General features: G+C 51.3%; 2 protein-coding genes across 3 annotated transcripts in view; one reads left to right on the top strand and one right to left on the bottom strand.

The window, feature by feature from the left end:
* GET1 (guided entry of tail-anchored proteins factor 1) overlaps positions 1–18,608 on the bottom strand; it is a 339,667-nt gene extending 321,059 nt beyond the window's left edge. The window contains exon 1 of the mRNA XM_063956589.1: positions 18,454–18,608. Coding sequence (XP_063812659.1) covers positions 18,454–18,543 — 90 coding nt within the window. The 5' untranslated portion in view covers positions 18,544–18,608. The remainder of the gene's footprint in view (positions 1–18,453) is intronic.
* A 640-nt stretch (positions 18,609–19,248) lies between these two features.
* On the top strand, positions 19,249–23,573 carry HMGN1 (high mobility group nucleosome binding domain 1). Of its 2 annotated transcripts, none has more exons than XM_063956591.1 (6): positions 19,249–19,549; positions 20,615–20,650; positions 20,756–20,785; positions 21,224–21,280; positions 21,581–21,709; positions 23,343–23,573. In XM_063956591.1, exons 1-6 carry the CDS (start codon positions 19,535–19,537, stop codon positions 23,385–23,387), a joined length of 312 nt encoding a protein of 103 aa, XP_063812661.1. In that variant the 5' UTR covers positions 19,249–19,534; the 3' UTR covers positions 23,388–23,573. The 2 variants fall into 2 exon arrangements, with proteins under 2 accessions (XP_063812661.1, XP_063812660.1); XM_063956590.1 differs by having other exon boundaries at positions 19,257–19,549; positions 21,578–21,709.
* The last annotated feature ends 176 nt before the right edge of the window (positions 23,574–23,749 follow it).

Genomic DNA, 23,749 nt, shown 5'->3' with positions numbered 1-23,749 from the left:
CAGTCAGGGAATCCGACCAAGCCAACCCAGCACTGCATCTCCAGGCTGATGGCGATCGCTGGTCGCAGTATAACCACCGTATGTGTGTATATACTTTTTAGGATATCTTTCCAGCTTCCTATCAGCTGGCTCCTTGAGGGCGGCCGTATCTGGAGACGGTAACGCCACTTGATAAGCGTGTGAGCGCCTTATCACCCTAAGGGGTGTTTCCCAACGCGCCCGCTAATTTCTGGCGGGAAAGGGTATAACGCCAATATTTGCTATCGGGGTAACCCCACGCATCATCACACACTTCATTTAATTTTATCTGATTCAGGAAAAACTACAGGTAGTTTTTTCACTCCCACATAATACCCTTTTTTGTGGTACTTGTAGTATCAGAAATATGCAACACCTCCTTCATTGCCCTTAACGTGTGGCCCTAATGAGAAATACGTTTGTTTATTCACCGTCGACACTGGATTCAGTGTCCGTGTCTGTGTCGACCGACTGAGGTAAATGGGCGTTTTTAACGCCCCTGACGGTGTTTCTGAGACGCCTGGACCGGTACTAATAGTTTGTCGGCCGTCTCACGTCGTCAACCGACCTTGCAGCGTGTTGACATTCTCACGTAATTCCCTAAATAAGCCATCCATTCCGGTGTCGACTCCCTAGAGAGTGACATCACCATTACAGGCAATTTCTCCGCCTCCTCACCAACATCGTCCTCATACATGTCGACACACACGTACCGACACACAGCACACACACCGGGAATGCTCTGACAGAGGACAGGACCCACACTAGCCCTTTGGGGAGACAGAGGGAGAGTTTGCCAGCACACACCAAAACGCTATAATTATATAGGGACAACCTTATATAAGTGTTTTCCCTTATAGCATCTTTATATATATCTCAATATCGCCAAAATCAGTGCCCCCCCTCTCTGTTTTAACCCTGTTTCTGTAGTGCAGTGCAGGGGAGAGCCTGGGAGCCTTCTCTCCAGGCTTTCTGTGAGAGAAAATGGCGCTGTGTGCTGAGGAGATAGGCCCCGCCCCTTTTTCGGCGGGCTCGTCTCCCGCTATTTAGTGAATCTTGGCAGGGGTTAAATATCTCCATATAGCCTCTGGGGGCTATATGTGAGGTATTTTTCGCCAAAAAAGGTTTTCATTTGCCTCCCAGGGCGCCCCCCTCCCAGCGCCCTGCACCCTCAGTGACTGCCGTGTGAAGTGTGCTGAGAGGAAAATGGCGCACAGCTGCAGTGCTGTGCGCTACCTTTAGAAGACTGCAGGAGTCTTCAGCCGCCGATTCTGGACCTCTTCTTACTTCAGCATCTGCAAGGGGGCCGGCGGCGCGGCTCCGGTGACCATCCAGGCTGTACCTGTGATCGTCCCTCTGGAGCTGATGTCCAGTAGCCAAGAAGCCAATCCATCCTGCACGCAGGTGAGTTCACTCCTTCTCCCCTAAGTCCCTCGTTGCAGTGATCCTGTTGCCAGCAGGACTCACTGTAAAATAAAAAACCTAAGCTAAACTTTCTCTAAGCAGCTCTTTAGGAGAGCCACCTAGATTGCACCCTTCTCGGCCGGGCACAAAAATCTAACTGGAGTCTGGAGGAGGGTCATGGGGGGAGGAGCCAGTGCACACCACCTGATCGGAAAGCTTTACTTTTTGTGCCCTGTCTCCTGCGGAGCCGCTATTCCCCATGGTCCTTTCAGGAACCCCAGCATCCACAAGGACGATAGAGAAACTAGACTGCACACTACAGCAGGACAACCAGAATGCAGTAACAGAAGTCAGTCTAGGTAAATGCACTATTAGTCTCAGTAGTGCATGACACGCTCTGTGTAAACCTGATGGAGAAAGTTTGATGTGGCTGGCACAATGCTGTCTTCTGCACACTGGGGAGGCACCCTCCATGCTTTTGTGTATAGGAGTAAGAAGCACCCTCCATGCTTGTGTATGGGAGTAAGAAGCACCCTCCATGCTTGTGTATGGGAGTAAGACGCACACTCCATGCTTGTGTATGGGAGTAAGATGCACACTCCATGCTTGTGTATGGGAGTAAGACGCACCCTCCATGCTTGTGTATGGGAGTAAGAGGCACCCTCCATGCTTGTGTATAGGAGTAAGAAGCACCCTCCATGCTTGTGTATAGGAGTAAGAAGCACCCGCCATGCTTGTGTATGGGAGTAAGAAGCACCCTCCATGCTTGTGTATGGGAGTAAGACGCACCCTCCATGCTTGTGTATGGGAGTAAGACGCACCCTCCATGCTTGTGTATGGGAGTAAGAGGCACCCTCCATGCTTGTGTATAGGAGTAAGAAGCACCCTCAATGCTTGTGTACCCTCCATGCTTGTGTATAGGAGTAAGAAGCACCCTCCATGCTTGTGTATAGGAGTAAGAAGCACCCTCCATGCTTGTTTATAGGAGTAAGAAGCACCCTCCGTGCTTGTGTGTGTAGTAGGGAGATGCACCCAGGGGTTATTGGCCAGGATGGCACTCGCCAGGGGCGCCGGCCAAGGTGGGGGCACCACTCGGCGGTGCTACCCGTGGCCAGAAGGTAGAATCACATAGCAGTTCTGTCCAGGGAGTCCCGCGGACCCCGTTATCTATGCCTCGCTCTTCCCCCAGCTGCAAGCCACACACCTTGCTTCCACTCACCGTTCAATCAGGGGAGCGGGCCCACGAGTGACGGCTGACCAATTCCCTGTCCAGGAAGCGGTCCCTGCCATCCCCTCTCTGCAGCCTGCTCTATTAGCCACCTCACAAGAATAATGGTATGTTTATGGCCTTGTAAAGCTGGACATGAGCTATGTTACTACAGCCTGCTCCAGCCGTTACATGTATAATAGCCATAGAAGGGTTAATGTCATGTAATATTATATATTGCTGCAAATCCTGTGAATAAGGCGGCCACGCAACACCATGCACTATATGCTGACTCTCTCCCTATGTGCATACTGCAGACTGCTTATATAGAGCATGATACAGTATGTGATACTTGATTGCTGCCAATGTGGCAATAATTGTTCACAATAAACAATAACACCATATTTTTAATACAAATGATCGTAGTTTGCCTGCTGCTGCCCATGTGCATTGATGCATTTGAACTTTTGTTTTTTAATCGTCTACAAAAAAAAGTTGATTATGATAAATATACTTGCACAGTGCAAGTGTGTTTATTATAATAATTATGCCCAGGGCATAATGCGGAAGTGGCACTACTACTGTGGACATAATGTGTAAGGGGCACTACTACTGTGTGAGCATAATGTGAAAGGGCACTACTACTGGGTAGGTATAAGGGGAGGGGTACTACTGTGTAATGTGAATTAAGGGCTCTAGTGTGTGGCGTACCATTTATAAGGAGTACTACTGTGTGCTGTAATGTAAATAAGAGACACTGCTGTGTGCTGCAATATGAATAAGGGGTGCTATTGTGTGGTCACGCCCCTTCCTCATGAGATCACATCCCTTTTTGACACACATCTAAGGGGGGGCGCCCAGACCCCTTGATACACCCCTGGATGCACACTCCATGCCCGTGTACAGGAGCAGGGAGATACATCCTCCATGCCTGTATACAGTAGCAGGGAGATGCACCCTCCATGGTTGAGTGTACAGTAGCAGGGAGTTACACCCTCCATGTGTGTACAGGAGTAGGGAGATGCACCCTCCATATTTGTGTGTACAGGAATAGGGAGATGCACCCTCCATGTTTGTGTGTACAGAAGCAGGGAGATGCACCCTCCATGTTTGTGTGTACAGGAATAGGGAGATGCACCCTCCATGTTTGTGTGTACAGGAATAGGGAGATGCACCCTCCATGCTTGTGTGTACAGGAATAGGGAGATGCACCCTCCATGTTTGTGTGTACAGAAGCAGGGAGATGCACCCTCCATGTTTGTGTGTACAGGAATAGGGAGATGCACCCTCCATGTTTGTGTGTACAGGAATAGGGAGATGCACCCTCCATGTTTGTGTGTACAGGAATAGGGAGATGCACCCTCCATGTTTGTGTGTACAGGAATAGGGAGATGCACCCTCCATGCTTGTGTGTACAGGAGTAGGGAGATGCACCCTCCATGTTTGTGTGTACAGGAGCAGGGAGATGCACCCTCCATGTTTGTGTGTACAGGAATAGGGAGATGCACCCTCCATGCTTGTGTGTACAGGAGCAGGGAGATGCACCCTCCATGTTTGTGTGTACAGGAATAGGGAGATGCACCCTCCATGCTTGTGTGTACAGGAATAGGGAGATGCACCCTCCATGCTTGTGTGTACAGGAATAGGGAGATGCACCCTCCATGTGTGTGTGTACAGGAGCAGGGAGATGCACCCTCCATGTGTGTGTGTACAGGAATAGGGAGATGCACCCTCCATGTGTGTGTGTACAGGAGCAGGGAGATGCACCCTCCATGTTTGTGTGTACAGGAATAGGGAGATGCACCCTCCATGTTTGTGTGTACAGGAGCAGGGAGATGCACCCTCCACGCATGTGTGTACAGGAATAGGGAGATGCACCCTCCATGTTTGTGTGTACAGGAGTAGGGAGATGCACCCTCCATGTTTGTGTGTACAGGAGTAGGGAGATGCACCCTCCATGTTTGTGTGTACAGGAATAGGGAGATGCACCCTCCATGTTTGTGTGTACAGGAATAGGGAGATGCACCCTCCATGTTTGTGTGTACAGGAGCAGGGAGATGCACCCTCCATGTTTGTGTGTACAGAAGCAGGGAGATGCACCCTCCATGTTTGTGTGTACAGGAATAGGGAGATGCACCCTCCATGCTTGTGTGTACAGGAATAGGGAGATGCACCCTCCATGTGTGTGTGTACAGGAGCAGGGAGATGCACCCTCCATGTTTGTGTGTACAGGAATAGGGAGATGCACCCTCCATGTGTGTGTGTACAGGAGCAGGGAGATGCACCCTCCATGTTTGTGTGTACAGAAGCAGGGAGATGCACCCTCCATGTTTGTGTGTACAGGAGCAGGGAGATGCACCCTCCATGTGTGTGTGTACAGGAGCAGGGAGATGCACCCTCCATGTTTGTGTGTACAGGAATAGGGAGATGCACCCTCCATGCTTGTGTGTACAGGAGCAGGGAGATGCACCCTCCATGCTAGTGTGTACAGGAATAGGGAGATGCACCCTCCATGTTTGTGTGTACAGGAGCAGGGAGATGCACCCTCCATGCTTGTGTGTACAGGAGTAGGGAGATGCACCCTCCATATTTGTGTGTACAGAAGCAGGGAGATGCACCCTCCATATTTGTGTGTACAGGAGCAGGGAGATGCACCCTCCATGTTTGTGTGTACAGGAATAGGGAGATGCACCCTCCACGCCTGTGTGTACAGGAGCAGGGAGATGCACCCTCCATATTTGTGTGTACAGAAGCAGGGAGATGCACCCTCCATGTTTGTGTGTACAGGAGCAGGGAGATGCACCCTCCATGCTTGTGTGTACAGGAGTAGGGAGATGCACCCTCCATATTTGTGTGTACAGAAGCAGGGAGATGCACCCTCCATATTTGTGTGTACAGAAGCAGGGAGATGCACCCTCCATGCTTGTGTGTACAGGAGTAGGGAGATGCACCCTCCATGTTTGTGTGTACAGAAGCAGGGAGATGCACCCTCCATGTGTGTGTGTACAGGAATAGGGAGATGCACCCTCCATGTGTGTGTACAGGAGCAGGGAGATGCACCCTCCATGCTTGTGTGTACAGGAGTAGGGAGATGCACCCTCCATGCTTGTGTGTACAGGAGTAGGGAGATGCACCCTCCATGTTTGTGTGTACAGAAGCAGGGAGATGCACCCTCCATGTGTGTGTGTACAGGAATAGGGAGATGCACCCTCCATGTGTGTGTACAGGAGCAGGGAGATGCACCCTCCATGCTTGTGTGTACAGGAGCAGGGAGATGCACCCTCCATGCTTGTGTGTACAGGAGTAGGGAGATGCACCCTCCATATTTGTGTGTACAGAAGCAGGGAGATGCACCCTCCATATTTGTGTGTACAGAAGCAGGGAGATGCACCCTCCATGCTTGTGTGTACAGGAGTAGGGAGATGCACCCTCCATGTTTGTGTGTACAGAAGCAGGGAGATGCACCCTCCATGTGTGTGTGTACAGGAATAGGGAGATGCACCCTCCATGCTTGTGTGTACAGGAGCAGGGAGATGCACCCTCCATGCTTGTGTGTACAGGAGTAGGGAGATGCACCCTCCATGTTTGTGTGTACAGAAGCAGGGAGATGCACCCTCCATGTTTGTGTGTACAGGAGCAGGGAGATGCACCCTCCATGTGTGTGTGTACAGGAGCAGGGAGATGCACCCTCCATGTTTGTGTGTACAGGAATAGGGAGATGCACCCTCCATGCTTGTGTGTACAGGAGCAGGGAGATGCACCCTCCATGCTAGTGTGTACAGGAATAGGGAGATGCACCCTCCATGTTTGTGTGTACAGGAGCAGGGAGATGCACCCTCCATGCTTGTGTGTACAGGAGTAGGGAGATGCACCCTCCATATTTGTGTGTACAGAAGCAGGGAGATGCACCCTCCATATTTGTGTGTACAGGAGCAGGGAGATGCACCCTCCATGTTTGTGTGTACAGGAATAGGGAGATGCACCCTCCACGCCTGTGTGTACAGGAGCAGGGAGATGCACCCTCCATATTTGTGTGTACAGAAGCAGGGAGATGCACCCTCCATGTTTGTGTGTACAGGAGCAGGGAGATGCACCCTCCATGCTTGTGTGTACAGGAGTAGGGAGATGCACCCTCCATATTTGTGTGTACAGAAGCAGGGAGATGCACCCTCCATATTTGTGTGTACAGAAGCAGGGAGATGCACCCTCCATGCTTGTGTGTACAGGAGTAGGGAGATGCACCCTCCATGTTTGTGTGTACAGAAGCAGGGAGATGCACCCTCCATGTGTGTGTGTACAGGAATAGGGAGATGCACCCTCCATGTGTGTGTACAGGAGCAGGGAGATGCACCCTCCATGCTTGTGTGTACAGGAGTAGGGAGATGCACCCTCCATGCTTGTGTGTACAGGAGTAGGGAGATGCACCCTCCATGTTTGTGTGTACAGAAGCAGGGAGATGCACCCTCCATGTGTGTGTGTACAGGAATAGGGAGATGCACCCTCCATGTGTGTGTACAGGAGCAGGGAGATGCACCCTCCATGCTTGTGTGTACAGGAGCAGGGAGATGCACCCTCCATGCTTGTGTGTACAGGAGTAGGGAGATGCACCCTCCATATTTGTGTGTACAGAAGCAGGGAGATGCACCCTCCATATTTGTGTGTACAGAAGCAGGGAGATGCACCCTCCATGCTTGTGTGTACAGGAGTAGGGAGATGCACCCTCCATGTTTGTGTGTACAGAAGCAGGGAGATGCACCCTCCATGTGTGTGTGTACAGGAATAGGGAGATGCACCCTCCATGCTTGTGTGTACAGGAGCAGGGAGATGCACCCTCCATGCTTGTGTGTACAGGAGTAGGGAGATGCACCCTCCATGCTAGTGTGTACAGGAGCAGGGAGATGCACCCTCCATGCTAGTGTGTACAGGAGTAGGGAGATGCACCCTCCATGTGTGTGTGTACAGGAATAGGGAGATGCACCCTCCATGCTTGTGTGTACAGGAATAGGGAGATGCACCCTCCATGTTTGTGTGTACAGGAATAGGAAGATGCACCCTCCACGCTTGTGTGTACAGGAGCAGGGAGATGCACCCTCCACGCCTGTGTGTACAGGAGTAGGGAGATGCACCCTCCATGCTTGTGTGTACAGGAGCAGGGAGATGCACCCTCCATATTTGTGTGTACAGGAATAGGGAGATGCACCCTCCATGCTTGTGTGTACAGGAATAGGGAGATGCACCCTCCATGTTTGTGTGTACAGAAGCAGGGAGATGCACCCTCCATGCTTGTGTGTACAGGAGCAGGGAGATGCACCCTCCATGTTTGTGTGTACAGGAGCAGGGAGATGCACCCTCCATGCTAGTGTGTACAGGAATAGGGAGATGCACCCTCCATGTGTGTGTGTACAGGAGCAGGGAGATGCACCCTCCATGTGTGTGTGTACAGGAATAGGGAGATGCACCCTCCATGCTTGTGTGTACAGGAGCAGGGAGATGCACCCTCCATGTGTGTGTGTACAGGAATAGGGAGATGCACCCTCCATGCTTGTGTGTACAGGAGTAGGGAGATGCACCCTCCATGTTTGTGTGTACAGAAGCAGGGAGATGCACCCTCCATGTTTGTGTGTACAGGAGTAGGGAGATGCACCCTCCATATTTGTGTGTACAGGAACAGGGAGATGCACCCTCCATGCTTGTGTGTACAGGAACAGGGAGATGCACCCTCCATGCTTGTGTGTACAGGAATAGGGAGATGCACCCTCCATGCTTGTGTGTACAGGAGCAGGGAGATGCACCCTCCATGTGTGTGTGTACAGGAACAGGGAGATGCACCCTCCATGCTTGTGTGTACAGGAATAGGGAGATGCACCCTCCATGCTAGTGTGTACAGGAATAGGGAGATGCACCCTCCATGCTTGTGTGTACAGGAGTAGGGAGATGCACCCTCCATGCTAGTGTGTACAGGAGCAGGGAGATGCACCCTCCATGCTAGTGTGTACAGGAGTAGGGAGATGCACCCTCCATGTTTGTGTGTACAGGAGTAGGGAGATGCACCCTCCATATTTGTGTGTACAGGAACAGGGAGATGCACCCTCCATGCTTGTGTGTACAGGAACAGGGAGATGCACCCTCCATGCTTGTGTGTACAGGAGTAGGGAGATGCACCCTCCATGTTTGTGTGTACAGGAGCAGGGAGATGCACCCTCCATGCTTGTGTGTACAGGAGCAGGGAGATGCACCCTCCATGTGTGTGTGTACAGGAATAGGGAGATGCACCCTCCATGCTTGTGTGTACAGGAATAGGGAGATGCACCCTCCATGTTTGTGTGTACAGGAATAGGAAGATGCACCCTCCACGCTTGTGTGTACAGGAGCAGGGAGATGCACCCTCCACGCCTGTGTGTACAGGAGTAGGGAGATGCACCCTCCATGCTTGTGTGTACAGGAATAGGGAGATGCACCCTCCATGTTTGTGTGTACAGAAGCAGGGAGATGCACCCTCCATGCTTGTGTGTACAGGAGCAGGGAGATGCACCCTCCATGCTAGTGTGTACAGGAATAGGGAGATGCACCCTCCATGCTTGTGTGTACAGGAATAGGAAGATGCACCCTCCATGCTTGTGTGTACAGGAGTAGGGAGATGCACCCTCCATGTTTGTGTGTACAGGAATAGGAAGATGCACCCTCCACGCTTGTGTGTACAGGAGCAGGGAGATGCACCCTCCATATTTGTGTGTACAGGAGCAGGGAGATGCACCCTCCATATTTGTGTGTACAGAAGCAGGGAGATGCACCCTCCATGCTTGTGTGTACAGGAATAGGGAGATGCACCCTCCATGTTTGTGTGTACAGAAGCAGGGAGATGCACCCTCCATGCTTGTGTGTACAGGAGCAGGGAGATGCACCCTCCATGCTAGTGTGTACAGGAATAGGGAGATGCACCCTCCATGCTTGTGTGTACAGGAATAGGAAGATGCACCCTCCATGCTTGTGTGTACAGGAGTAGGGAGATGCACCCTCCATGTTTGTGTGTACAGGAATAGGAAGATGCACCCTCCACGCTTGTGTGTACAGGAGCAGGGAGATGCACCCTCCATATTTGTGTGTACAGAAGCAGGGAGATGCACCCTCCATGCTTGTGTGTACAGGAGTAGGGAGATGCACCCTCCATGCTTGTGTGTACAGGAATAGGGAGATGCACCCTCCATGCTTGTGTGTACAGGAATAGGGAGATGCACCCTCCATGCTTGTGTGTACAGGAATAGGAAGATGCACCCTCCATGTTTGTGTGTACAGGAATAGGAAGATGCACCCTCCACGCTTGTGTGTACAGGAGCAGGGAGATGCACCCTCCATATTTGTGTGTACAGAAGCAGGGAGATGCACCCTCCATGCTTGTGTGTACAGGAGTAGGGAGATGCACCCTCCATGCTTGTGTGTACAGGAATAGGGAGATGCACCCTCCATGCTAGTGTGTACAGGAGTAGGGAGATGCACCCTCCATGCTTGTGTGTACAGGAATAGGGAGATGCACCCTCCATGCTTGTGTGTACAGGAATAGGGAGATGCACCCTCCATGCTTGTGTGTACAGGAGTAGGGAGATGCACCCTCCATGTTTGTGTGTACAGAAGCAGGGAGATGCACCCTCCATGTTTGTGTGTACAGGAGTAGGGAGATGCACCCTCCATGCTTGTGTGTACAGGAATAGGGAGATGCACCCTCCATGCTAGTGTGTACAGGAGTAGGGAGATGCACCCTCCATGTTTGTGTGTACAGAAGCAGGGAGATGCACCCTCCATGTTTGTGTGTACAGGAGTAGGGAGATGCACCCTCCATGCTTGTGTGTACAGGAATAGGGAGATGCACCCTCCATGCTAGTGTGTACAGGAGTAGGGAGATGCACCCTCCATGTTTGTGTGTACAGGAGCAGGGAGATGCACCCTCCATGTTTGTGTGTACAGGAGCAGGGAGATGCACCCTCCATGTTTGTGTGTACAGGAGTAGGGAGATGCACCCTCCATGTTTGTGTGTACAGGAATAGGGAGATGCACCCTCCATGCTTGTGTGTACAGGAGCAGGGAGATGCACCCTCCATGTTTGTGTGTACAGGAATAGGGAGATGCACCCTCCATGCTAGTGTGTACAGGAGTAGGGAGATGCACCCTCCATGTTTGTGTGTACAGAAGCAGGGAGATGCACCCTCCATGTTTGTGTGTACAGGAGTAGGGAGATGCACCCTCCATGCTTGTGTGTACAGGAATAGGGAGATGCACCCTCCATGCTAGTGTGTACAGGAGTAGGGAGATGCACCCTCCATGTTTGTGTGTACAGAAGCAGGGAGATGCACCCTCCATGTTTGTGTGTACAGGAGTAGGGAGATGCACCCTCCATGCTTGTGTGTACAGGAGTAGGGAGATGCACCCTCCATGCTTGTGTGTACAGGAATAGGGAGATGCACCCTCCATGCTAGTGTGTACAGGAGTAGGGAGATGCACCCTCCATGTTTGTGTGTACAGAAGCAGGGAGATGCACCCTCCATGTTTGTGTGTACAGGAGTAGGGAGATGCACCCTCCATGCTTGTGTGTACAGGAATAGGGAGATGCACCCTCCATGCTAGTGTGTACAGGAGTAGGGAGATGCACCCTCCATGTTTGTGTGTACAGAAGCAGGGAGATGCACCCTCCATGTTTGTGTGTACAGGAGTAGGGAGATGCACCCTCCATGCTTGTGTGTACAGGAATAGGGAGATGCACCCTCCATGCTAGTGTGTACAGGAGTAGGGAGATGCACCCTCCATGTTTGTGTGTACAGGAGCAGGGAGATGCACCCTCCATGTTTGTGTGTACAGGAGCAGGGAGATGCACCCTCCATGTTTGTGTGTACAGGAGTAGGGAGATGCACCCTCCATGTTTGTGTGTACAGGAATAGGGAGATGCACCCTCCATGCTTGTGTGTACAGGAGCAGGGAGATGCACCCTCCATGTTTGTGTGTACAGGAATAGGGAGATGCACCCTCCATGCTAGTGTGTACAGGAGTAGGGAGATGCACCCTCCATGTTTGTGTGTACAGAAGCAGGGAGATGCACCCTCCATGTTTGTGTGTACAGGAGTAGGGAGATGCACCCTCCATGCTTGTGTGTACAGGAATAGGGAGATGCACCCTCCATGCTAGTGTGTACAGGAGTAGGGAGATGCACCCTCCATGTTTGTGTGTACAGAAGCAGGGAGATGCACCCTCCATGTTTGTGTGTACAGGAGTAGGGAGATGCACCCTCCATGCTTGTGTGTACAGGAATAGGGAGATGCACCCTCCATGCTAGTGTGTACAGGAGTAGGGAGATGCACCCTCCATGTTTGTGTGTACAGAAGCAGGGAGATGCACCCTCCATGTTTGTGTGTACAGGAGTAGGGAGATGCACCCTCCATGCTTGTGTGTACAGGAATAGGGAGATGCACCCTCCATGCTAGTGTGTACAGGAGTAGGGAGATGCACCCTCCATGTTTGTGTGTACAGGAGCAGGGAGATGCACCCTCCATGTTTGTGTGTACAGGAATAGGGAGATGCACCCTCCATGCTTGTGTGTACAGGAATAGGGAGATGCACCCTCCATGCTAGTGTGTACAGGAGTAGGGAGATGCACCCTCCATGTTTGTGTGTACAGAAGCAGGGAGATGCACCCTCCATGTTTGTGTGTACAGGAGTAGGGAGATGCACCCTCCATGCTTGTGTGTACAGGAATAGGGAGATGCACCCTCCATGCTAGTGTGTACAGGAGTAGGGAGATGCACCCTCCATGTTTGTGTGTACAGAAGCAGGGAGATGCACCCTCCATGCTAGTGTGTACAGGAGTAGGGAGATGCACCCTCCATGTTTGTGTGTACAGAAGCAGGGAGATGCACCCTCCATGTTTGTGTGTACAGGAGTAGGGAGATGCACCCTCCATGCTTGTGTGTACAGGAATAGGGAGATGCACCCTCCATGTTTGTGTGTACAGGAGCAGGGAGATGCACCCTCCATGTTTGTGTGTACAGGAGCAGGGAGATGCACCCTCCATGTTTGTGTGTACAGAAGCAGGGAGATGCACCCTCCATGTTTGTGTGTACAGGAGCAGGGAGATGCACCCTCCATGTTTGTGTGTACAGGAGTAGGGAGATGCACCCTCCATGTTTGTGTGTACAGGAATAGGGAGATGCACCCTCCATATTTGTGTGTACAGGAATAGGGAGATGCACCCTCCATGCTTGTGTGTACAGGAATAGGGAGATGCACCCTCCATGTTTGTGTGTACAGAAGCAGGGAGATGCACCCTCCATGCTTGTGTGTACAGGAGCAGGGAGATGCACCCTCCATGTTTGTGTGTACAGGAGCAGGGAGATGCACCCTCCATGCTAGTGTGTACAGGAATAGGGAGATGCACCCTCCATGTGTGTGTGTACAGGAGCAGGGAGATGCACCCTCCATGTGTGTGTGTACAGGAATAGGGAGATGCACCCTCCATGCTTGTGTGTACAGGAGCAGGGAGATGCACCCTCCATGTGTGTGTGTACAGGAATAGGGAGATGCACCCTCCATGCTTGTGTGTACAGGAGTAGGGAGATGCACCCTCCATGTTTGTGTGTACAGAAGCAGGGAGATGCACCCTCCATGTTTGTGTGTACAGGAGTAGGGAGATGCACCCTCCATATTTGTGTGTACAGGAACAGGGAGATGCACCCTCCATGCTTGTGTGTACAGGAACAGGGAGATGCACCCTCCATGCTTGTGTGTACAGGAATAGGGAGATGCACCCTCCATGCTTGTGTGTACAGGAGCAGGGAGATGCACCCTCCATGTGTGTGTGTACAGGAACAGGGAGATGCACCCTCCATGCTTGTGTGTACAGGAATAGGGAGATGCACCCTCCATGCTAGTGTGTACAGGAATAGGGAGATGCACCCTCCATGCTTGTGTGTACAGGAGTAGGGAGATGCACCCTCCATGCTAGTGTGTACAGGAGCAGGGAGATGCACCCTCCATGCTAGTGTGTACAGGAGTAGGGAGATGCACCCTCCATGTTTGTGTGTACAGGAGTAGGGAGATGCACCCTCCATATTTGTGTGTACAGGAACAGGGAGATGCACCCTCCATGCTTGTGTGTACAGGAACAGGGAGATGCACCCTCCATGCTTGTGTGTACAGGAGTAGGGAGATGCACCCTCCATGTTTGTGTGTACAGGAGCAGGGAGATGCACCCTCCATGCTTGTGTGTACAGGAGCAGGGAGATGCACCCTCCATGTGTGTGTGTACAGGAATAGGGAGATGCACCCTCCATGCTTGTGTGTACAGGAATAGGGAGATGCACCCTCCATGTTTGTGTGTACAGGAATAGGAAGATGCACCCTCCACGCTTGTGTGTACAGGAGCAGGGAGATGCACCCTCCACGCCTGTGTGTACAGGAGTAGGGAGATGCACCCTCCATGCTTGTGTGTACAGGAATAGGGAGATGCACCCTCCATGTTTGTGTGTACAGAAGCAGGGAGATGCACCCTCCATGCTTGTGTGTACAGGAGCAGGGAGATGCACCCTCCATGCTAGTGTGTACAGGAATAGGGAGATGCACCCTCCATGCTTGTGTGTACAGGAATAGGAAGATGCACCCTCCATGCTTGTGTGTACAGGAGTAGGGAGATGCACCCTCCATGTTTGTGTGTACAGGAATAGGAAGATGCACCCTCCACGCTTGTGTGTACAGGAGCAGGGAGATGCACCCTCCATATTTGTGTGTACAGGAGCAGGGAGATGCACCCTCCATATTTGTGTGTACAGAAGCAGGGAGATGCACCCTCCATGCTTGTGTGTACAGGAATAGGGAGATGCACCCTCCATGTTTGTGTGTACAGAAGCAGGGAGATGCACCCTCCATGCTTGTGTGTACAGGAGCAGGGAGATGCACCCTCCATGCTAGTGTGTACAGGAATAGGGAGATGCACCCTCCATGCTTGTGTGTACAGGAATAGGAAGATGCACCCTCCATGCTTGTGTGTACAGGAGTAGGGAGATGCACCCTCCATGTTTGTGTGTACAGGAATAGGAAGATGCACCCTCCACGCTTGTGTGTACAGGAGCAGGGAGATGCACCCTCCATATTTGTGTGTACAGAAGCAGGGAGATGCACCCTCCATGCTTGTGTGTACAGGAGTAGGGAGATGCACCCTCCATGCTTGTGTGTACAGGAATAGGGAGATGCACCCTCCATGCTTGTGTGTACAGGAATAGGGAGATGCACCCTCCATGCTTGTGTGTACAGGAATAGGAAGATGCACCCTCCATGTTTGTGTGTACAGGAATAGGAAGATGCACCCTCCACGCTTGTGTGTACAGGAGCAGGGAGATGCACCCTCCATATTTGTGTGTACAGAAGCAGGGAGATGCACCCTCCATGCTTGTGTGTACAGGAGTAGGGAGATGCACCCTCCATGCTTGTGTGTACAGGAATAGGGAGATGCACCCTCCATGCTAGTGTGTACAGGAGTAGGGAGATGCACCCTCCATGCTTGTGTGTACAGGAATAGGGAGATGCACCCTCCATGCTTGTGTGTACAGGAATAGGGAGATGCACCCTCCATGCTTGTGTGTACAGGAGTAGGGAGATGCACCCTCCATGTTTGTGTGTACAGAAGCAGGGAGATGCACCCTCCATGTTTGTGTGTACAGGAGTAGGGAGATGCACCCTCCATGCTTGTGTGTACAGGAATAGGGAGATGCACCCTCCATGCTAGTGTGTACAGGAGTAGGGAGATGCACCCTCCATGTTTGTGTGTACAGAAGCAGGGAGATGCACCCTCCATGTTTGTGTGTACAGGAGTAGGGAGATGCACCCTCCATGCTTGTGTGTACAGGAATAGGGAGATGCACCCTCCATGCTAGTGTGTACAGGAGTAGGGAGATGCACCCTCCATGTTTGTGTGTACAGGAGCAGGGAGATGCACCCTCCATGTTTGTGTGTACAGGAGCAGGGAGATGCACCCTCCATGTTTGTGTGTACAGGAGTAGGGAGATGCACCCTCCATGTTTGTGTGTACAGGAATAGGGAGATGCACCCTCCATGCTTGTGTGTACAGGAGCAGGGAGATGCACCCTCCATGTTTGTGTGTACAGGAATAGGGAGATGCACCCTCCATGCTAGTGTGTACAGGAGTAGGGAGATGCACCCTCCATGTTTGTGTGTACAGAAGCAGGGAGATGCACCCTCCATGTTTGTGTGTACAGGAGTAGGGAGATGCACCCTCCATGCTTGTGTGTACAGGAATAGGGAGATGCACCCTCCATGCTAGTGTGTACAGGAGTAGGGAGATGCACCCTCCATGTTTGTGTGTACAGAAGCAGGGAGATGCACCCTCCATGTTTGTGTGTACAGGAGTAGGGAGATGCACCCTCCATGCTTGTGTGTACAGGAGTAGGGAGATGCACCCTCCATGCTTGTGTGTACAGGAATAGGGAGATGCACCCTCCATGCTAGTGTGTACAGGAGTAGGGAGATGCACCCTCCATGTTTGTGTGTACAGAAGCAGGGAGATGCACCCTCCATGTTTGTGTGTACAGGAGTAGGGAGATGCACCCTCCATGCTTGTGTGTACAGGAATAGGGAGATGCACCCTCCATGCTAGTGTGTACAGGAGTAGGGAGATGCACCCTCCATGTTTGTGTGTACAGAAGCAGGGAGATGCACCCTCCATGTTTGTGTGTACAGGAGTAGGGAGATGCACCCTCCATGCTTGTGTGTACAGGAATAGGGAGATGCACCCTCCATGCTAGTGTGTACAGGAGTAGGGAGATGCACCCTCCATGTTTGTGTGTACAGGAGCAGGGAGATGCACCCTCCATGTTTGTGTGTACAGGAGCAGGGAGATGCACCCTCCATGTTTGTGTGTACAGGAGTAGGGAGATGCACCCTCCATGTTTGTGTGTACAGGAATAGGGAGATGCACCCTCCATGCTTGTGTGTACAGGAGCAGGGAGATGCACCCTCCATGTTTGTGTGTACAGGAATAGGGAGATGCACCCTCCATGCTAGTGTGTACAGGAGTAGGGAGATGCACCCTCCATGTTTGTGTGTACAGAAGCAGGGAGATGCACCCTCCATGTTTGTGTGTACAGGAGTAGGGAGATGCACCCTCCATGCTTGTGTGTACAGGAATAGGGAGATGCACCCTCCATGCTAGTGTGTACAGGAGTAGGGAGATGCACCCTCCATGTTTGTGTGTACAGAAGCAGGGAGATGCACCCTCCATGTTTGTGTGTACAGGAGTAGGGAGATGCACCCTCCATGCTTGTGTGTACAGGAATAGGGAGATGCACCCTCCATGCTAGTGTGTACAGGAGTAGGGAGATGCACCCTCCATGTTTGTGTGTACAGAAGCAGGGAGATGCACCCTCCATGTTTGTGTGTACAGGAGTAGGGAGATGCACCCTCCATGCTTGTGTGTACAGGAATAGGGAGATGCACCCTCCATGCTAGTGTGTACAGGAGTAGGGAGATGCACCCTCCATGTTTGTGTGTACAGGAGCAGGGAGATGCACCCTCCATGTTTGTGTGTACAGGAATAGGGAGATGCACCCTCCATGCTTGTGTGTACAGGAATAGGGAGATGCACCCTCCATGCTAGTGTGTACAGGAGTAGGGAGATGCACCCTCCATGTTTGTGTGTACAGAAGCAGGGAGATGCACCCTCCATGTTTGTGTGTACAGGAGTAGGGAGATGCACCCTCCATGCTTGTGTGTACAGGAATAGGGAGATGCACCCTCCATGCTAGTGTGTACAGGAGTAGGGAGATGCACCCTCCATGTTTGTGTGTACAGAAGCAGGGAGATGCACCCTCCATGCTAGTGTGTACAGGAGTAGGGAGATGCACCCTCCATGTTTGTGTGTACAGAAGCAGGGAGATGCACCCTCCATGTTTGTGTGTACAGGAGTAGGGAGATGCACCCTCCATGCTTGTGTGTACAGGAATAGGGAGATGCACCCTCCATGTTTGTGTGTACAGGAGCAGGGAGATGCACCCTCCATGTTTGTGTGTACAGGAGCAGGGAGATGCACCCTCCATGTTTGTGTGTACAGAAGCAGGGAGATGCACCCTCCATGTTTGTGTGTACAGGAGCAGGGAGATGCACCCTCCATGTTTGTGTGTACAGGAGTAGGGAGATGCACCCTCCATGTTTGTGTGTACAGGAATAGGGAGATGCACCCTCCATGCTTGTGTGTACAGGAGCAGGGAGATGCACCCTCCATGCTTGTGTGTACAGGAGTAGGGAGATGCACCCTCCATGCTTGTGTGTACAGGAGTAGGGAGATGCACCCTCCATGCTAGTGTGTACAGGAGCAGGGAGATGCACCCTCCATGCTAGTGTGTACAGGAGCAGGGAGATGCACCCTCCATATGTGTGTGTACAGGAATAGGGAGATGCACCCTCCATGCTAGTGTGTACAGGAGCAGGGAAATTAGCAGCTGTCCCCTACAGATTGCACATCCCTGTACAGTGTATGGGTGGCTTATGCTCAGGGATAAGCATTTATTTGCAGTACATCAGAGGTTATGTAAGGTGACTGGCGTGTACAGGGAACATGGCAGCCAGTGTTGGAGAATGCACTCGCAGGAGGGCGCCTGGTAACATGGAAGGGTGTGCGTGCATCTGCTCTGCTGCCTGCACAAGGGGGCTGGCCCGGGGAGTAAATCTTAACACCCGCCTTCCAACGCCTCAGTCCCGATCTTTTGTACATGGCGAGCCCTGGGCAGATGGCCGCCGCGGTAATAGCATTAGCTCGCTGTTTTCGGCTTACTTACTATTGAGGATAAGGAAGGGAGCTGGATTTTAAAGAGATTGCAGAGAAAGACCGTGCTCAGCACTAGCAGCCAGGCACAGCCCTCCGCCATGTTCCCGGCGGCGGCAGCAGCAGCTTCCGATCCCCAGCAGCAGCAGCGGGCGGCGCAGCGTACAGCACACAATGGCAATCACCAAACCCCACCCCTCGGGGCCTCCGAGGCTGCTGCTGGCTGGCTGGGCCGGGAGGGGCCGGCTACCGGTGCCCGCTGCACACATACACACACACGGCGGTCGTTACTGCCCCGCTGATCGCTACACACACACGGCGGCCACAGAGACCCGGCGGCGGCGCCCCTCCCCCATGTGGAACGTTGGGGAAGAAGCCGTAGAACGCTGGGGCATATGTTTGGAACGCTGTGGATCGTGACGTTCCATCCAGAATGGCGCCGCCCAGCCAATCAGCGAGCGCCGCTCTATTTACCACCAGTGATTCAAACAAACGTGAACAAAAAAAAACAAAAAAAATTTCCAATGGAGGGAAGAAAAAAAAAAAAAAAATCCTAAAGCCGATTTACTATACCCCCTCGCCCCCCCCCTCCTCCTCTAATCACCCCCGCCCCCCCCCCCTTGCCAGAGGCAGAGGGGCAGGGAGGGGGCGCGGGATGACTGACAGGCTGACCTACCCAGACAGGTGCCCGTGTTATGGTTTGAAAGGCGCTCTCCGAGCGCGCTGAGCCAATGGCGGGGGCGAGGGGGCGGGGCGCGCCGCCGGGCCCCGCCTCCCAGCCCCCAGCAGGTTGGAGCGGTGAATAGATAAGAGGCGGAGGGATCTGATGATCCGGTTAGAACTAGTTCTCTGGCTGGCATATTAACCGCCGGAGAGCGCTGAGGAGCGAGCTAGTGTCTTTGTGAGGAGAAGGAGGACTCCATCATCTGCTGCGGGGCTCCCAGTGTCTGCTCTCCCGCCAGTCCCCCCCAACACCACCGCGATCAGCAGCAGCAGCCGGGCGTTCATTGGTGCAGCGCTGCCCTCTATCGCTCACCCGCCGCCGCCAGCAGGAGCCTTATCCCGGGCAGTAGTCGCAGCAGACAGTCGTCGCCATGCCCAAGAGAAAGGTAAGCAGCCGCGGGCACCCGAGCATGTGCGTGGCTGCAGCGGGAGGAGAGTCAAGGACGCGGCGGCTGCGGTGTCCCTCGGCTCTGGCCGCCGCGCTCCATTGTGCTGCTGCAGGCGGTTATTGTCTCCGCGGATTATCCCGCGCTTTTGGGACTGACTGTACCTCGGGATGTGTGCGCACGGTGTACCGGCGGGGGCTGCTCCCTAGTGCCCGCTGCACGCCGGCAGTAGACCATATGCACTGGGCGAGATTTATTATAAAATCCGGGGTTTTTTTTTTTTGGTTTTTTTTGTCGGGTTTTTTTATTTTATTGTGGAATCATTCCATCTTCGCGCGGACGATTATGGTGGCGGCGCGCGGTCACGGCGGGAAGTGGGGGGGGGCGTTGGGGGGCAGCAATGGCGCGAGCTGGGATCACCAGCGCCGTCCCGCCTCCACAAAATTTACCACCCCCCTTGCTTCCTCCCTCCTCTCCGCAGCCCTCGGTGGCGGGTTCTCTTCAGCGCTCACCTGCGCGCACTGGTTATATCGGCAGCGGGGAGGTCCTGGCGGCGTTCTAGAACGTTCCGGCCGCGCTCAGCCAATGGCAGAGCGGCGGGGACGCCGGAGCTGGTGACGTCACGGCTCAGCGAGTCACCTCACCCCCCCTCTCCTGTGTTGGTGGTGGTGGTGACCCTGCTGGCGGCTCCATAGATTAGGGGCATGATCCATAGGCGAGTGGGGGGGAGGGGCGGATCGCGCCATTTGCCTCAGCACTTGTTTGTTTATAAGGTAGCTGACAGTCTCTCAGTGCGCGCGCCCCCTCCCATCTACGCTCTTGCTGTGGCTTTCTTAGTGACGCGCAGTCTAGCGCCCTCTGTTGGGCAGTGTGGCTGGAGGACCATAATAAACCTGTTGTAATGTAGAGGAATGAGTGATGTGTGCATTTTTTTATTTATTTTTTTTTTACATTTCTCTCCATGGTCAGGTTTAATATTCTACACTGCTGCTATTGCGACGTTCTACATATATATTGAACTACTGCAATTAAACTAAATCTACATTTTTATTTTTTTTTCTTCAGGTCAATGCAGCTGATGCTGGAGATGCCAAGGATGAGGTAAAGAATTGGAACAGACTTCCATTTATGCCAATTTTTTATTTATTTATTTTATTTTCGAAACTAGTAAATTGCTTAATTGAACTAATTTCTTTTTAATTATAGCCCAAGAGGAGGTCGGCACGGTTGTCAGCTGTAAGTATTTTTAATTTAATAGCTTTTCAATGTATAACTATAAAGCTTTCAGTTATTTAATTATAGGTAGTCGTTCTTTAGACTCCATTTTGTTTGCATCCCCATAAGGCAGCATACAAAATTGTGACTTGAGGGGTAGGGTGCGAGATGAGATGTGCCATTGCAGGTGTTGCCATTCCTGCAACTCGCACTCTGCAAGTACCTATTTGTACCCTTATTTGTTTAGTATTGGGTGTCCTAGGTGGTTTTACGCTAGCTGGAAACTTGGTACCTTGTAATTTGCCATACATACTATGATACGCCAAATAGTATTTTAAATGTAAATGAAATATGCAGCGCTACATAGAACTGTAAATAAATAAAATAGTGGGATTTATTTGTAAGACCTTAAATTCTTAGTTGCTGGTGTTCTAATGGATTTAATGTTCCCCTCCATAGAAACCAGCCCCACCAAAGGCTGAACCAAAGCCTAAAAAGGAAAAAGCTGCAGCAAAGGTGAGTGATATATATGGATGTGTTGGCGTGTAAGTGCCACAGAGTATTGTAAGCCTGGTATACTACTTGGATTAGTTAATGGCTAAAACGCATCATTTGAGTTCTAGATCATTCTAAGTTCAGACACAATGGATTATGCTTTTGTGTAACTTTAACACATTTGAGCTGTTCACTGTGAGGGATGGGTAGCTGTAATAGTGAGGCTGGTTGCTTTGCTTCATGGCCCCCACACTACTTTATGGGACTTCAAAGTAGATCATGGCACACAGGATGTTAAGTTGTTTGTTCTTTGTGTAGGAGAAGTCTGAGGAAAAGAAAGTTCCAGCAAAGGGAAAGAAGGGTGCTAAGGGCAAGCAGACCGAAGAAGCTAACAAAGAGGAGACTAAGGATGATCTTCCATCTGAAAATGGAGAGACAAAAAGTGACGATGTGAGTAGAGAATTCTTGTGGTGGTAGTGCAGTCACCACCTGGGTCTGGATGCAAAATTTGTGTATTCCCTATACAGCTATGATCATGGTAATGTTTGACTTTAACTTTCATTGAGCTTAAAAGGTCACAGTAGCAGCATAGACCTTTTCCCAGTAATACCCCTTTCACATCGCACAAATAACCCGGTATCGACACTGCATATTGCCGTGTCGAACCGGGTCAGTGTGCAATGTGAAAGGTCCTTTGACGATTTAGCGGGTCGCCTGACCCGGTAATTCAACCCGGTAAAAAAAAGGGTTTTACCCGGGTTGATTACCGGGTCAGGTGCGGTGTGAATGGGAGCCGTGTCGATGCGACACGGTTCCCATTCACAGCATAGGGAGAGGTGGCGCAGGAGATGAGCTCATCTCCCAGCGCCGCTTCCACCCCTGCTGCTGCTGCTGCTCCCTCCGCTGCTATGACAACCGACCCGGTATATTGCCGGGTCGGAAAGCCAGCAGCGGAGCGCAAATGCCGGATCCCACCCGGTAAGTACACGTTTGTCTTACCGGGTAGGATCCGGCATTTGCGGTCTGAATGCGCTATAAGTGTCATGTGGGTAGGGTTACTAGAGCATCCTCTAAATCCATGTTTCCCAGTCTTGGTCCTCATGGCATAGTAACAGTCCAGGTTTTAGGGATAGTCATGCTGAATACATGGTTTTAGTACCTCCATTATTTTGTTTTGATGGCCTGTGCTGCAGCATTAACATGCTTCAAAACCTGGACTGTTGGTGTTCCTTTGTGACCTGTGAATTGCATTGGTTTTGTCTAATTAAAACAATGTGAAATAAAGTCAGACATAAGGGGGCCAATTCAATTGTGCCACCTGCTGGGCATCTAAAGGAATGTATCTAACACTATTCAATTGCTTTTCCTATAGGCACTCATTAGCCAGAGCACCTATTCATCTTTCACTCCCCAGCCTCTGGAGTTGCAAGTGTTTAAAGCCAGTTGTTTGGGTGTCCAATCTCGGACTTTTAGACACCCAAACGGCAGCTTAGACTTGGCTTTGCGTGGCTTAACCCAGAGCTCTCGGCTGTTGAATGCTAATGGTCACCTGATCAGAGCAACAGTTGAATAGCTCCAATAGATGCCTAGTGGGAGGGGGCACAACAATTCTATCAGCCCCAATCTGTAATTTGTGTCCATTATTATTATGGTAATCTACTGGCTACTATTAGTTTTGCCCTAAAAAAAAGTTGTCACCTGTTACTGTGTACCTCATCAGCCACTTTTTTGTGTAAGTATCTGTACAAGCATGCGCTAATGTAGAAAAGCAGTATAGGCTACAGTTTTAGGAGTATATAAAATAACAGAATGGGTACAAGGGGACATGTCTTTAGTACAGTGCTACATATCAATCTTAAAGGCACACAGTATTTGTGTATGTGTGCACATAAATCTTAAGTCTTGCTTGAGGGTCCATTCAATTATATGCAAGCAGGGTAAGTTGCTGTTGTAATTGAGTGGAAACACTGCCAGTGGCCACTGATCTCCCCCTGCACTGCCGTATAGCAGTACTGTGAGTTTCTGCCTAAAGCGGCAATTGTCTTGGTTTTTTGTTGCTAAAACTCTTTTCTCTTCCCTCTAGGCCCCAGCATCTGATGGAGGAGACAAGGAATCTAAATCTGAATAACCTACATCTTGTTCCAAGTCTTTTATCAGTGGTTCCTGTACCTCCCTTGTACAATTCAGAGGAATATTTTTATCAACTATTTTGTAAATGCAAGTTTTTTAGTAGTTTAATTCTAGAAAACACATTTTTAAAATAGGAGGGAATCCCACCATGTCTCTGTTTTGAGGTTGTTGTGTTTTTTTTTAACTTACATGTTTGGATGGTTTGTTAAGCCCATTTTAGAATTGTCCACTGTCTGCAAATAATGCCATGGAATTGTTTGCTGTTGGGAGGGGATGCACAAGAATGAAATCCCATATGTATTGTGTGAGAAGACCGTTATAGGTGCGCACACACATACTGGTTTTGCATTTACATATTTT

Source organism: Pseudophryne corroboree, chromosome 2, assembly GCF_028390025.1.
Source record: "Pseudophryne corroboree isolate aPseCor3 chromosome 2, aPseCor3.hap2, whole genome shotgun sequence".
NCBI classification, from domain to species: domain Eukaryota; kingdom Metazoa; phylum Chordata; class Amphibia; order Anura; family Myobatrachidae; genus Pseudophryne; species Pseudophryne corroboree.
Note: the sequence above shows the minus strand (reverse complement) of the source record. Positions and strands in the feature narration are given on the sequence as shown.

What these genes read in the sequence shown, in the direction of transcription:
- HMGN1 (XM_063956590.1), top strand. An exon ending in CTGGAGATGCCAAGGATGAG is followed by an intron (nt 20,651 to 20,755) that starts GTAAAGAATTGG and finishes TTTTAATTATAG; the next exon opens with CCCAAGAGGAGGTCGGCACG. An exon ending in AGGAAAAAGCTGCAGCAAAG is followed by an intron (nt 21,281 to 21,577) that starts GTGAGTGATATA and finishes TTCTTTGTGTAG; the next exon opens with GAGAAGTCTGAGGAAAAGAA.